At 37.3% G+C, this 16,088-nt stretch overlaps 1 protein-coding gene across 17 annotated transcripts in view; it reads right to left on the bottom strand.

Moving 5' to 3' along the window:
- Window positions 1-16,088, bottom strand: part of cnc (NFE2 like bZIP transcription factor cap-n-collar) — a 258,184-nt gene that overhangs the window by 148,531 nt on the left and 93,565 nt on the right. Inside the window, exon 1 of one of the 17 annotated variants that reach the window (XM_073959461.1) lies at window positions 2,972-3,103. The exons of the other annotated variants lie outside the window; for them this stretch is intronic. Within the exon in view, the coding sequence (XP_073815562.1) occupies window positions 2,972-3,016 (45 nt within the window). The 5' untranslated portion in view covers window positions 3,017-3,103. Of the gene's footprint in view, window positions 1-2,971; window positions 3,104-16,088 lie in introns of those variants that run through there. 17 annotated transcript variants of the gene reach the window in all.

The raw sequence follows: 16,088 nt of genomic DNA, 5'->3' as shown, positions 1-16,088 counted from the left end.
AAAAGCCATCTAAGTAAGTAAGAATTAAGGAAAATTAGTGAAAAACAAATGTTATGTCAGTTTGGATATCTCATGTGTATCTAAAGTTTATTTTTTTTTTTTTTTTTTTTTTTTTTTTATTGCTTAAGCCTATAGATTACAAAAACCCTTACAGACTACATTAAATACAAAATAACTATATACAGAATTTATTAACAGAGTATTAACAATTTAAGTATTTAGGAATAATATTATTTTATTTTTGACCGAATGTCGATTTTCAGACAGATCAATGAGATGATAAAACTTATTAAATTCGACAAAGATACGTCGCAAAGGATCGTTATTAGCATAGTTGGAGGTGAAATAGTTTATTTGTAGAAATTGATAATGACGAGTTGGCCTGAAAGGAACGTTTAAATAAATTCTTTCCAAAATAAATTCTGATTTTATCGTCCCCTGAATGACATTTAGTAAAAATGTAACATTTAGCATCGTGCGTCTACTTTTTAAAGTTGGTAATTTAATCAAATTTAAGCGAAATTCGTAAGATGGCAATGTCTGTGGGTTCCAACCTCGATTTCTAAGACAGAACATTAAAAATTGCTTTTGTACAGATTCAATAGATTTGGAGTGTATGAAATATGCTGGATCCCAAACTACTGATCCATATTCCAAAGGAGAACGAACAAATGAGATATATAGCTGTTTAGTAACAGCTGGATCGGAAAATTCTTTGCTCCAACGTTTGATAAAGCCGAGGTTTTTATATGCTCTATTTGTAATTAATGAAATATGTTCCCTGAAGTCCAATCTACGATCCAAGAGGATACCAAGGTCGTTGATACTATCGACAGATTCTAACATATTTTCGTTAAAGTAGTAATTTGTGTTGATTTTTTGTAATCTGTAGAATGACATGAGTTTACACTTTAGAATATTTAATTCCAATAGATTGATGTTGCACCATTGATAAAAACTGTCAAGATCATGCTGTAGTTTCAGTTGATCAGAAGGATGATTCAAGGAATAAAATATTTTTACATCATCCGCATACATTAGGACGTTAGAATAGTGTATTATGTCTGGCAAATCGTTGATAAATAATGTAAACAATACTGGTCCAAGGTGACTACCTTGTGGTACACCAGAAGTTACATAAATTTTATTTGAAGTTGCACTACCAAATTTTACAACTTGTATTCGATCGATTAAGTATGACTTTATCCAATTCAACAATAGACCACTGAAACCCATACGATGTAACTTTTTTATCAATAAACCATGATTTACTTTGTCGAATGCCTTGCTGAAGTCTGTATACACACAATCAGTCTGACTCCTTTTTATAAAAGCAGCATTTACACGTGTAGTCAATTCTAACAAATTTGTTACCGTAGAATGATTTTTTCGGAACCCATGTTGGTATTTTGATAGAACAGAGGATACTTGAAAACATAACAGGTCCGTGATAAGTTTTTCGAATAGTTTTGGTATGGCATTTAATTTTGCAATGCCTCTATAGTTACACACATCTGCTTTATTGCCTGACTTAAAAAGGGGAACAATAAAAGATTCCTTCCAAATAGCTGGGAAATATCCAGAATTTAGTGATTTATCAAACATGATCGATAGAGGTAACGCCAGATTATCGGCACAGTGTTTTAATATACAAGCTGGGATTCCATCTGGTCCAGGAGAGGTAGTATTCTTTAAGTTTTTTAGATTGTTATACACCATGGAGGAATCTAAATTTCTTATCATTATACATGAGCATTCAGAAATATTATAAGGATACTCAAAATTATCGTCATGTGTTTTGGTGGAATAAGTTGTTTGAAAGAATGAGGCAAATATATTAGAGATATCCAATTATATATCTGCTTACAGTGACTTCGAAAAATTGCCCATAATTCTGATAACATAATTCTGATAAATTCAAATTTTAATATAATTTTGTGCGTGAGGTTTTTTCACCGAATCACCTTAAAATTAAGATTTTATGTAATCAATTTAAAAAATTCCATTTTTTCGGGTAAAATTTTAGTACCCTAACGGCACTGTAAATGGAATATTTTTGTATACCATCTTAAAGACAGCTTTTCAGCATAGAAAATTGTTTTTTGAATTGTTAAAAAATCTCAATTCGTTTGCAAGTTATCAACGTTTACATTTTTTATTTCAGGTTGCATCATTTTCAGTGGCAGTCACTGTATAGTCCCGGTCCACACTAGAGTGATTTCATTGAAAAAATTACATGAAATTATGCGTCTCTAAATCGACCTCCATGGTAGAGTAAAATCATAAAATTGCTGTAGTGGGGAATTCGATTTAAGAACACCTAATTTCATGAATTTTTTTTATTGAAATTCACGCTGGTGTGGACCGGGACATATATTTTTTCTTTTGTATCTATCTCTCTCTCCCTGTTTTTTATTTCTAACAAACAAATGAAGATGGCAACCCCCCACAGTAAGAAGTGCAAAATTAATGGTGTGGTGTGGCGTGGCATATGGAGGCAGGCAATTAACGGAACTTTAACAAATGTCCGCCATAAATTGCAAGTTTTTGTTCGCGAAGAAAAAACCTCTAAATGATTGCTTGGCTTGGAATGGCTTGGCTACCGAATTGCGCACAAATTATAGAAATTAATAATTAAAAACTTCAGTGCAAAAAAGTGCAGTAGAGATATCAAATAAAACAAAACAAAAAAACTTATAAACATCAAACACTGGCGAACAGAAAAAACCAAACACACACTCGCACACAGATTACAATAAATATTTATTGCAAGTCATTGTCATCCAAGTTAGTCGTCACAGTACACCACAAGGAAAAGAAGAGGCGTATTTTTCATTAAAGTTTTGCCACTGTAAAAACGCCAATGTAAAAAAAACTTCTTCAAAATGTCTCTGAGATAATTAAATATTTTGCGAAATGTCAAAGCACTTCATTGTTGTTGGCTTTTTTATTTTTCATTTTTTTTTTTTACCGCAAGATAAACGTGCATATGCTTGTAATCTTCACTAATACACATGTTGAGGAAAATATTAAAACAATTTGTTTTTTTTTTTAAATTCAATCGAATTAGTAGTCTCGGTTTGTACGCGTTTCAGCTTACACTGAATCATGTTTGCCTAAAGCGGGATCATCTGCCGCCATATGCATTTCTATTCAAATGCATTTTCCAACTCGTTCTGGATTTCACAATATTTACAATTTGACCGAAGTGGCGGAGCTGGTTGGAGAGGGTAGGAAGGTTTTGTTACGTTTAGATGTAAACAGATTTTTTATAAATAATTTTTGGAGTGCAAAACCTATGCACTGTAGAATCGGTGATAAGTAGCAAAGTGTTGTAAAAAACAATAAATTTTTGCATGTGATTTATTAAAAAAAAAAAAAAAAAATTCTCTCAAGTGGTTGTTCTAAAAATGCATTAGGGGGTATGAAAGTAGCATTACATGATGGGAAATATTGATAATCAGTAAATCTTCTCATTTGTAGTGATCGATGTAGGAAAAGTGCCATGTCAGAGTCTAAGTCTCGGTCCACACTAGCGTTAATTTTCTTACATTTTAGTAGAAACGCATAATTTAATGATTTTTTTAATGAAATTCACGCTAGTGTGGACCGGGACTACTATGTATAAAAACAAATTAATTTATAGTACAGTCAGGGGGCGGCCCATAGGGCCCGCAGGCACGTTCTCGTATTCTACGATAAGACCTTTTGGTCTTCTATGAGAAGACCTTCCGTTCTTGTATGAGAAGACCAAGTGGCCGTCTATGAGAACACTATTTGGTCGTCTATTATAGGTCTTTTGGACTTCCATGAGAAGACCCTTTGATCTTCTACGATAAGTTCTTATTGTCTTCTTCTATATAATACCTTCTTTCTGGTCTTTTATGAGAAGACCCTCTGGACCATCGGATCTTCTATGAGAGACCATCTGGTCTTCTATGAGAAGACCATCGGGTCTTCTATGAGAATACCATCGGGTCTATGGGAATATCAGGCCTTCTATGTGAAGACCTTTAGTTTTCTATGAGATTACTTTTTAGTGTTCTGCGAGAAGACTTCCGTTTTTCTATGAGAAGACCATTTAGTCTTCTATGATTAGACCTTCTAGATTTCTATGAAAAGATCATCAGGACTCCTATGAGATGACCTTTTGGTATTTTGTGGTTTGGTCTCTCGGTCATCTATGAGAATAGCTTTTGGTGCTGTTGGTCATTTATGAAAATACCTTTTGGCCATCTATGAGAATGTCTGTTCGTTTTCTATGAGAAGACCTTTTGGTCTTCTTTTAGAAGACCTTCCGCTTTTCTATAGGAAGACCTTCTGGACTTCTATGAAAAGCATTTATGGTCTTCTATGAGAAGAATTTTTAGATTTCTGTGCGAAGATCTTTGTTCTTCTATGAGATACCTTTTGGTCTTTCTGGTCTTTTATGGTCTTTCGGGTCTTTTAGTCTTCTATGAGAAAACTTGTGATCTTCTATGTGAAGACCTCCTGTTATTCTATGAGAAAATCTTTTTGTCTTCTTTGAGAATACCTTCTGGTCTTCCATGAAAAGATCTTTGTCTTCCACAATACCTCATGTTCCTCTTTTAGAAGACCTTGTGGTCCTCTATGAAATTAATTTCTGATCTTCTATGAGGTCTTTTTATACCCTCAGCCTTTAGGCTAAAGAGGGTATTTACACTTTGATACGACCAAAAATGTGCCTCATCGAAATAATGGTTTTAGACCCCAAGTATGTTTGTACGATATCCGTTTCAGACAATTTTGAGAAGATCTAGCAATGTCCGTCCGTCTGTCTGTCTGGCAGGCTGGTGCGCACGATAACTCTCGAACGGATCAATCGATTCGGTTCAAATTTAAGTTCGAAGATGGGCCATATATGTCCACTCCTTCAGGTACCTCCCCCACAAATGTTCAAAAATTGTCGCAAAATTTGTGCGCACGATAACTCTTATAGGGAATAACCGATTTGGTGCATACTTTGCACATCGTGTAATTTCTACCAAACTTAGATTATGTCCCAATATGGACTCAATCGGTCAAATCCTTCAGGTACCTCCCACACAAAATTTCGGAAAAGTTCAGTTTAGGACCTGGTCTCGAATCGCTTTGATTTTTGTTTACGCAAGTTGTATTCGCTGTCCTCTATACGACGCTGTCAGTTTCATTAGGGGCAAGTCCATACTTCCTGAGAAAATAGCCTGAAAGTTACAAAAACCCTCTGACACCGTGTGTAGTGGTTGCAGCGCAATATAACTCTCGAACGGATCTGTCGATTCGGTCCAAAATTTGGCTTTCGTAATATTTTGTCCAAACTTAGTTCAAGTTCAAAGATGGATTATATCGGTCCACTCCTTCCGGTACCTCCCCCACAAAGCTCGAAAATGGTCGGAAAATTTGTGCGTACGATAACTCTTAAAGGGAGTAACCGATTTGGTCCATACTTTGCACATTATGAAATTTCTACCAGACTTAGATGAGGTTCCAATATGGACTCAATCGGTAAACTCTTTCGAATACCTCCCACACAAAATTTCGGAAAAGTTCAGTTTAGGACCTGCTCTCGAATCGCCTTGGTTTTTGTTGTACCATCTTGTATTCACTGTCCCCTATACGAAGGTACAAGTTTCCTCATGGGCAAGTCCATACTTCCTGAAAAAATAGCCTGAAAGCTGAAAAACAAACCCTATGACACCATGTTTATGGGTGGAAGCGCAAGATAATTCTCGAACGGAAATGCCGGTTCTGGCCAAAATTTGGCCTTCGTAATATTGTTTCCAAACTTAGTTTAAGTTCGTAGATAAGCCATATCGGTCCACTCCTTCATGTACCTACCCCACAAAAGTTCAAAAATATTCGGAAAAATTGTCGGCACGATAACTCTTGATGGGAGTGTCCGATTTGGTCCATACTTTACACATTCTCATAATATCTACCAGATATAGATCAGGTTCGAATATGGACTATATTTGTCCACTCCATCCCGTACCTCCCACACAAAATTTTGGATAAGTTCACTTTAAGACCTGCTATTGAAACACTTTTTGTTGAAGCAACTTACATTCGCTGCCTCAATTACGATGGTAAAAGTTGTTTCAGGGGAAAAGTCCATACTTCTTGAGAAAACAGCCCGAAGGGTGTAAAAACCCCCTATGGCACCCCCATGGTCTATGTCGGTCCATTCCTTTAAGTACCTTTTCAGCAAAATTTTTGAACTTTAATCCTAATCAACATTTTTGTCGGTTCATACGAGACCAAAATTTTGAAACCCCCTAAATACATAAGTTTTTTTTTTTTGGGAAAAAAAGTGTTTCAATTTGCACAGGCTGAGGGTATATCTCTGTCGGCAAAGCCGACTGATACTTTTTTACTTGTTTTATTTGTCTTTTGTTGCTTTCACAATGCGTCTTTCCATATAAACGAAGCCATGCACATAGTTTTCCCAAGGAGTGCTTGTTACGTAGGACTTTTGGTATTGAAAGCGGTCTATGTAGGTCCACCCTATCGTAGGCCCCATACAAAATGACGCGTCGTCGTTTTAAGGAATTTTTAACATATTTGTCCCATTTTACCACAGAATTGGTTGTAATTTGGTATTTTGTGTCTCCAGAGGCCAAAAAACATTCCTACCAAAGTTGGTTTATATAGGTCCACGTTTTGGTATAGCCCCCATATAACGCCCCATATAAAGTACGCGTCATTTTAATATATTTTGAATGTATTAGTCCGATTTGACAACAGAATCGGTTGCAACTTTGTATTTTGTGTTTCCAGAGGCTAAGAAACATTTCGACCATAAAATGTTTATATAGGTCCACGTTTTGATATAGCCCCCATAGGACGATATCTCCCGATTTTCGGTATTTTGAAGGTTATGGCCTCATTATCACACCGAGATGGCTGAAATTTGGTATTTAGTCTTCTTTGGGGGTATAAAACTTTCCCCCAGAAATTTGTAGGTATAGCTCCACGACATCATATAGCCCCCATAGAACGGTACCTTCCGGTTTTCGGTATTTTGAAGGTTGTGGCCACATTAATCCACCGAAATGGCTTAAATTTGTAGTGGAGGGTATAAAAAGTTTGGCCCGACCGAACTTAACGCTTTTCCTACTTATTTTTTTTTTTTTTTTTGATTTTTCTCATCTATGAACATTTTAGTTTGAGAATCCGCAAAAACTTCCCAGGTGCAAGCACCTTCCATTTAAAGTTGCTTCAAGAGCACCGTGAACTGGTTCTAAAAAGGTTCTTATAGAGCTAAAATTGTGTTGACCCAGTGAATTGCAAATATTGGGGTAAACTTGGTTGTAGGTTAAAAAAATGCATATTTGTAGGCATCGGATTCAGCATTTGTATTAAAAAGCGTTTAAGATATTCGGTACAAGTCTTTTTAAGTTTAATAACACTGTGCAACACTTTTAAGGTGATCTTGTGCAAACAATTCGAACTGAGGATTTTTTGAAAGTACAGACCCAAACGACAAGAAACACTAGTTGGGTTTTGTTGTGTCAGATCCAGCTCGGACTATATGGCCCCATCTAAACATGGTTAAATATTGAGTTTTTAAAGAAAGTCGGGGCTATATCTCTGAAACCAATGCGAATTTTCTTAATTAATTAATTGGATTAATCGACCTCTGAAGCAAATTTGTAGATAAGGACAAGAATAAAATATTTGGAGAAATAGTGAACTCGAAAAACTACATTCATTGCCTCAAATTTCAAAATATATGCAAAAGTGCCACAATTTTTATACATTTCGCACAGTCTCTCCAAAACCGTCAATATTCCCTGGAATGTAATACACAACTCTTCAGAACATGTCATTGTTGTAAATGCCTCTATCCCGTTGTTTTCAGTACATTTTCAACGACGATTTAATAAAAATGTCAATAATGTAGTGAAATCCGAAATGCGAGAATAAACTGTTGGTGTGAACTGTGTTTGAAATACGTGTTGTAAAAGGTGTGATGCAAAATACCGCTGAAACAACATGGAGTAAGCATTTTAGAGTTTCAGAATGTTCTAACGAATTGTTGAGAACTTTATTTGGAAGATTTTTGCAAAATGTTACTTGCTTCAACTCCCAACATTTTAGCCGATACTGACCAGAATTTCAGAAATTATGTAAAATTTTCTATATTTTATAGATTTTGATGCCCTGGAGATGGAGTTTTTCTTATGTGGTTTTTCCAAAAGACAAGTTCTACTAGTTTAGGGCTACAATATTGCTAACAGACAGACAGCAAGCCCAAATTCCTATTCGTTTCTGAGATAAAGGCCTGATAAATGCAAAAAAGTGTAGATTTAGCCCGGTTTAGATTAGGCCATAAAATCCGAACTGGATCTGAAAGGACAAAACCCTAGTCTAAATATGTACTTTCAAAAAAGCATACTAGAAGTTGTTTGCATTTTCAGTGTTGCATAGTGAATGTTAAATAAATTAATTTCATCATTGCCCATCAATCCAGAAAACATTTCTACAGCTATGTCCCCTTCATTTCAATTCAACCCACTGTTCTAGTACGCATGATAACACCTCAAATCTGTCATAAATTATTACTACTGTGAACAGTTAGTATATAATGCATGTTATTTGTGCATCACGCGTGATCTACTACTATTGATGTCCTGAAATTAAAAAAGATCAGATAATCTGAAGTAATTAGTGAAAAAAGAAATTCCCCAAAAATCAGCAAATATGTTTCAGATTTCCTCAAAATTTTCACAATTCCCCAAGTCGAATTTTTTCCCCATTTCAAATAAAAATTCCCCTATTTGGGAAAAAATCCCAATACTGACAACACTGGTCTAGATATTAAAAATACACCACACGAAGGGCGCCATCTAACACGACTTTACTCAATTATGTATTTTTACCATACTTTGGTTTATGTACAGACTAAGTAATAAAACACACCACATGCTAAATCAAATACCCCACATTATCTGTAAACTTCCCTAGCAACATGTTGCCAAACAAAGCTCAATTCATCTTAACAAAAATCTCACCAAGTTATCTGTTTTATTCTCTTTAGTTCTCTGCTGTTTCTCTCTCTCTCTCTCTCTCTGTGGAAAGAAGGCCGCCAACAAACCTACCACAGAATTATTTTCATTGTGCCCAACAATAAAACAAACGAATGAAATTACTGCAAAAAGAGGGCAAAAGTAACAACAAAAGCAATGCATTCAAAGAAAATAAGCCGGTAAAAATCAGATGTTTTTGTTGGTGATTGTGGTGACTTTGATTTGACAAGCAGCTGTTGTTGCTGCTTCTGCTCGTATCGTTGCAACGAAATGTATTGTGTGGACGGTGAATTTTATATCAAGTTTGTTTACAATTTGATACGTCGTGTTGTTGTCAATTGACAAGTGAATTGTCATATAAATCAAGCGATGATGCAGTCATTGTTGTTGTCATTTTAGCCATAAATTGCAGCAATGAAAATAAAATCGTGACCCTATTATTTTGTGTTTGTTTGTCATTCAGGTATGTGATGGAAAACGATTCGACTCGTTTTGCCATAAATCGATATCGTATAACTCTAATTTTGGTGAATATTTTAATGAAATTGAAAATGGATTTTAAAAATATTAATCAAATAAGGGGCTTTTGCGAAGCAAAACTATATATATCATAAACGGCGCTCCGATTATATACCATTTCGATTCTGCAAATCGAGTCGATTCGGTTTTCATCACATACCCGATTATTTTTACTTTTATTTTATTTTTTTTTGCATTTTATTGGTATTGAAAATTATTGTGTGCGAGAGTGTGTGTTTTATATTGGTGGGACTTTGTTATCGTAAATATTATGTGATGGATTATTGGAAAAATTTTACACTCTACTAAAGGGAGCTCTTAATCCATATTTATTATCATTAATCATGATGACTAGGCTAATAATATAGGCTTCGACTTTGGCAAATTTTATTTTTAGTAAATTTAAAAAATGTACGTACATAGATAAATATTCATAAACTGATTAAATGGCACAGTGTTTCGCATAAAAACAATTGCATGGGTAAATTTTCAAAAAATGAATAGACATTTAAGAAGTGAATGAACTACTGGATGCCTTAAACAAACGAGGTAAGGAAAAGTACAAATTTACTAATTACAATGTTATGAACGACGGTGCAGGAAGATCATAACCGACTGATCTTAGGGACTTTAACACGAATGCTACTTATTATACCCTCAGCCTTTAGGCTAAGGAGGGTATATACACTTTGATACGATGAAAATGTGCCTCATCGAAATAATGGTTTTAGACCCCAAGTATGTTTGGACGAAATGTGTTTCAGACAATTTCGAGTCGATCTAGCCATGTCCGTCCGTCTGTCTGTCTGTCTGTCTGTCTGTCCTGCTGGCTGGAGCGCACGATAACTCTCGAACGGATAAGCCGATTCAGTTCAAATTTTGGCTTTCGTAATATTTTGCCAAAACTTAGTTTAAGTTCGAAGATGAGCTACATCGGTCCACTCCTTCCGGTACCTCCCCCACAAAAGTTCGAAAATGTTCGGAAAGCTTGTGCGCACGATAACTCTTGAAGGGAGTGACCGATTTGGTCCATACTTTGTACAGCGTAAACTTTCTACCAGAGTTATATGAAGTTTCAATATTGTCTCAATAGGTCCACTCCTTCGGGTACCTCCCACACAAAATTTCGGAAAAGTTCAGTTTAGGAACATCTCTCGAATGGCTTTGATTTTTTGTTTTAGCAACTAGTATTCACTGCCCTCCATACGACTGTACAAGTTTCATCAGGGGCAAGTCCATACTTCCTGAGAAAATAGCCTGAAAGTTGCAGAAAAACCCCTATGACACCATGTGAGGTGGTTGGAGCGCAAGATAACTCTCGAACGGATCTGCCGATTCGGTCCAAAATTTGGCCTTAATAATATTTTGTCCAAATATACTTTAAGTTCGAAGATAAGCCATATCGGTCCACTCCTTCAGGTACCTCCCCCACAAAAGTTCAAAAATGTTCGGAAAAATTGTTCGTATGGTAACTCTTGAAGGTAGTGTTCGAATTGGTCCATACTTTACACATCCTAATATATCTACCAGATATAGATCAGGTTCAAATATGGACTATATTTGTCTACTCCATCCAGTACCCCCTACACAAAATTTCGGATAAGTTCACTTTAAGACCTGATATCGAATCACTTTGATTTTTGTTGAAGCAACTTGCATTCGCTGCCTCAATTACGATGGTAAAAGTTGCTTCAGGGGCAAGTCCATACTTCTTGAGCAAACAGTCCGAAGAGTGTAAAAACCCCCTATGGCACCATATGTTGTGGCTGAAGATCCACTTCCATAACGGCCAATGTCGATCCATTCCTTTTAGTATCTCTTCCGCAAAACGTTTGATCTTTAATTCTAATCAAAATTTTTGTCGGCTCAAACGCCCAACATTTTAAAACCCCCTAAATACATACGTATTTTGGAAAAAAAATTTTTAATATACACAGGCTGAGGGTATACCTCTTTCGGCAAAGCCGACTGATACTTTTTTACTTGTTAATTTTCATGCTGATACAAAATGGCGTGAATATTATGGGAATTGAACAGAATTGCAAATCGGTGGCATCCACCACAGTGTCACCCGGTCTGAAAATTACATCATCTGCCAACCCGTCGTTTCTCTTGTGTTAGACAATCTCCTCTATATTCAGCAGTCCGATCATCACCACCTGTGAAGCCGCACTTTCAACATTCATGTGAAAACTAATTGGCCTAGTTTTAGAGAATTCAACAATCACCACCTCGGAGAACTGACCTACGCTTCTGATGTTTGGTTAGCTATTCACTATATACGGCTACACTATATACCTGAACGGCTACAATATATACCTGCTGGTCGAATACCCAAAGTGAGACCGTATTTCCCAGCAGAGGTGGTCAAATTAGGAAAAGAGCGTGATGAGCTTCGTCAAGCCAACCCCAGTGATCATAGAGTCAGGGAGCTGATCCGAAGAGGCGCCCAAGTTACACTGTGCAACACTGAAAATGCAAACAACTTCTAATGGGCATTTTCTCAAAGTACATATTGAGACTACAAAAACCTTAATTGGGTTTTGTGTTCTTAGATCGGGTTTAGATTTTATGGCCTCATCTAAACCGACTTAAAATGAGGCTTTATTCCATTGATCGGACCTTTATCTCCGAAACTAATAAGAATTTTGCTTTGCAGTCTTCAGCAATATTGTAGCCCTAAAGTAGTAGAACTTATGTGTCAAAAAGATGAAATAGGAAAAGTTGAATCTAGCGCAACAAACTCGTTAAAATATAGAAAAGTTTACATTATTTCTGAAATTCTGGTCAGTAACAACTAAACTGTTGGGAGTTGAAACAAGTATCCATTCTAAAAATTTTCCAAATAATGTGACCATCAATTCTTCAGAACATTCTGAAACTCAAAAATGGTTATTTCACATTGTGTTGTTTGTGTTTCATAATATGCCTTTTATAAAACTTATTTCAAACAATGTTCACACAGGCTGTTTATTCTCATGTTGGGGATTTCAATGAATTATTGAAATATTTACCAAATTGTTGTTGAAAATTTTGCTATAAACAAGGCGATAGAGGCATTTTACAACAATATAATGTTCTGAAGAGTTGTGTATTACATTCCAGAGAATATTTTCCCAAAAGGTAACATTAAGAAGAATTTATCATTTTGGGAGATACGCTGCGAAATATACACAAATTATAGAATTTTTAGATACATTATAAAGCCCCGATTTGTTTTAAAAATTCCATCTTTAACCATGTTTAGATGAGGCCATAAAAACCGAACCCGATCTAAGAAAACAAAACCCAAATATGGTTTTTGCCTATTGGTCCTCTACTTTCATAAAATTCTGGACAGAAGTTGTTTGCACGCGATTGAGTCAAAAATGTTGCACAGTGTTATATTAATTGACAATTTGTCGAGCACCCCTAAAGTGGCAGACCGAAGGGAAGTGATCTCTCGTTATCTCGCATTAGATCTCTTGCTACCGAGGAGGAACCACTACATTTTACAATGGACGGTGATACCAATGCCACTAGGAACTCAAAATCATCTCGAAAGGCACTGCAACCTAACGGAATATCCATGGTAATGCTGAAAAGGCTGGATGATCTGAGAGTTGAGCATCTCACCTCTCTCATGCCAGAAGTTGGGAAAATGGGCAGCAAGGTCCCGCTACTGAAGCCAGGCAGGGAAAGATTTCGCTTTAGTCACCCGTTAGTAGCAAAGACTGTTGGGATTTACTCCTACCCAGAGGTAGAAATAGTTATCCAGAGGCCGATCATCAGCACCAAGGTACTACAACAGCGCTGCATGCCATCTCCACGAATATTTTAGTCGAGAACTCAATGTTTCAAATGCCATTAGAAACTTTTGGCTAGGTTACGCTGACTGATCCGAAGAGGCGCTTAAGTTATTTTAATTGACAATGTGTCGAGCACCTCCCGGAGTGAGAGGGCGAAGAGAAGAGTACTACGTCGCATTAGCCATCCACATGGCCTCGGGAGTGACAGGGCAAATAGAAGAGTACTACGTCGCATTAGATCTTTTCCTGTCGAGGAGGAACAGCCATAATTTGCAATGCATTGTGATGTCAGTGCCACTAGGAACTCGACATCATCTAAGACCCTGACGGGATATCCATGGTAATGCTCAAAAAGCTGGATGTAAAGCGAAAGTTGAGTACCTTACGATAGCTCTCAGCCTACTGAAGCCAGGCAGGGAGGCCATCAACGTGAATCGTAGAGATCGATTTCGTTTTAGTCAATCGTAAGAATGATTCTTGAGTCTTTACTCTCCCCAGAGTCAGACATAGTCTATTTTCAGTATTGGTCTTGAAGCACTACAACAGCGCTGCATGCCATTTCCACACATACTAGTCGAGAACTCAACCATAACAACCGTGGTATAGGAGGCGCTTGACTCATCAAAAGTCGTTGATATTGTCAAGAACTCACATCGACATCGAGCAGACTACCCTCCGGTCAAGTTTGAAACGTTGGATAATCAATTATACATATGTGTTGGGACACCAGTCGTACGTGGTATTCAGGAACAAGAATTCGAATAAAGAAAAAATTAAAATTACCCAAGGTGTGGTAATATTTCCGGAACTGTTTAACCTCTATTTTTCCTCTTCTCCTTCGCCTCTAGACGGACGGTATTGAGATCGTTACGTATTGTCATTTGTTAAAAGCTTAGCAAGAGGAATATGCAAATATACGCCACTAAGTCTAAGGCCAATCAGTTCACCGCATGGACCGCGAATATGAGCGCAAAGTTCCATGTATTGTCGAAGCCCCTAACTGAAACAGGGACTTCCTCAAGGTGGGGTGATATCTCTGGAACTATTTAACCTCTATCTTTCCTCTATTCCACTAACTCCAGCGTTTACTTATACGGAAGATTGTACAATCTTGTCGTCTGGTCTTCTAGAGAGAGAGAAGTCCCAGGGTACAAACGAGAACCTCTTGATCAATGAGCGAATCAGGAAGGCTGGATATCATTAAAACTGATGCCATTGAGCAGGTAGTAGAAGGTTGAACTATGAATGCCGGACAGCACCCCATCCATCGCAGCAGAATAACGCCTGCTGCCAAGACAAAGACTATTTAATTAAGATCCTGTTAAGATCTGGACGATGCAGCCGCTTCAATTCGTATTGTACATGAATTGCATGTGGATTGGGGCCGCACTACGCACTGCATTTGTTTAACTGCCCAGCTAAACCCGATGACCATTCTCCAAATTTTTCATGGACGCAGCCAATCCAGTTTGCCGAATTTTTGAAACAGGACACAGAGAAACCTGAACATATTTACGTTGCTACAACAACAACAATGTCGTTTGTGAATCCGTCACTAAGTGTCTACGACCACTATGTTCACCACATACATTGCGGATATTAGCACAGAATTGAATTCCAGAATTTCGACCATGAATAACACCAACAATTTTAGGTGCCACATTTGACAGTATATTTTGTCGACCGCGCATGCCACAGCTATATGCGGCCAGCTGAGATGTAGGAACAAGGTCCGCAAGTCTCTAGCCGGCAGCACATCTAACGCGATATGTCGGTTTGTGGTAAGCTACACGGCGCAAGTGTGATCTGCCAATATTAGTGCAACGTGATGGAATAATATTTAAAACCCTTCAAAACTCCGCCCTGAGAACTGAAGCAGCATACCTCCACATGTCAGCAGTGAACACTCTGCATGAGGAGAATAAAATTCTTTCAGTACGGAAGGACAATGGCAGGCTCTCGTTGCAGTACCTGCTCTGGTGTTACCGGGGGAGTCATCGTAACAATCCCCTGCAAGCAAAAACTATCGCGGAAGTGACTTAGGCGTGTCGCCTAGGGCGATGAAAACAGTCGAGGCGATAGTCGCGGAAGTCACCCTGGAGTGACCTCCGTTGTGAAGAAATGAACCACGCCGGGGTGTCGCCTTGGAAGTCACTCCAACGACGCTTCTAGAAGATCATTTCCGCGATAGTTCTTGGAATTGAAAAATATATTTTTTTTCCACTTATTTTTATTTTTGATTTTTTTATTTTTAATTGTTAATATTTATTTCCCTTCTGCTTTTGAGAAATTATTCCTTGCAATTTCCACCTACATTAATTTTGTAATTTTAAAAATGTGATGTTTTTTGCTTGACTTGGGAAGCGAACCCGGACCTTCAGAGTGCAAAGCGAGTATGCTTACCACTGCACCACCGCCTCATATAATCATCAGATAGAAAATGTTCTATATTTGTTCAAACGTGTTGAATCATTAAACACATGTAAACAATCGCCTTGGAAGTCACTCAGAAGTCACTCTAAAGTGTCGGCATACGCGAGTAAACGTAATCACAATAAGGCTATAGAAATTGTTTGTGTAATTCACCAACGATCTTCCTTAGCGTGTCTCCGGAGTAACTTCCTAGGCGAGGGAGTGAGAAACGCACTTCCAATTGCTGGCAGGGTCATATGACGTATAGAAACCTCCACAGAAGCAATTCAGAATGGATCTTATACAAGGGAGAACGCCTAATCTATCAAGCAGAATTAAA

The sequence above is a fragment of the Musca autumnalis genome, unplaced genomic scaffold, assembly GCF_047663935.1.
Source record: "Musca autumnalis isolate F117 unplaced genomic scaffold, ASM4766393v1 scaffold_1, whole genome shotgun sequence".
Classification (NCBI taxonomy): Eukaryota; Metazoa; Arthropoda; class Insecta; order Diptera; family Muscidae; genus Musca; species Musca autumnalis.
Note: the sequence above shows the minus strand (reverse complement) of the source record. Positions and strands in the feature narration are given on the sequence as shown.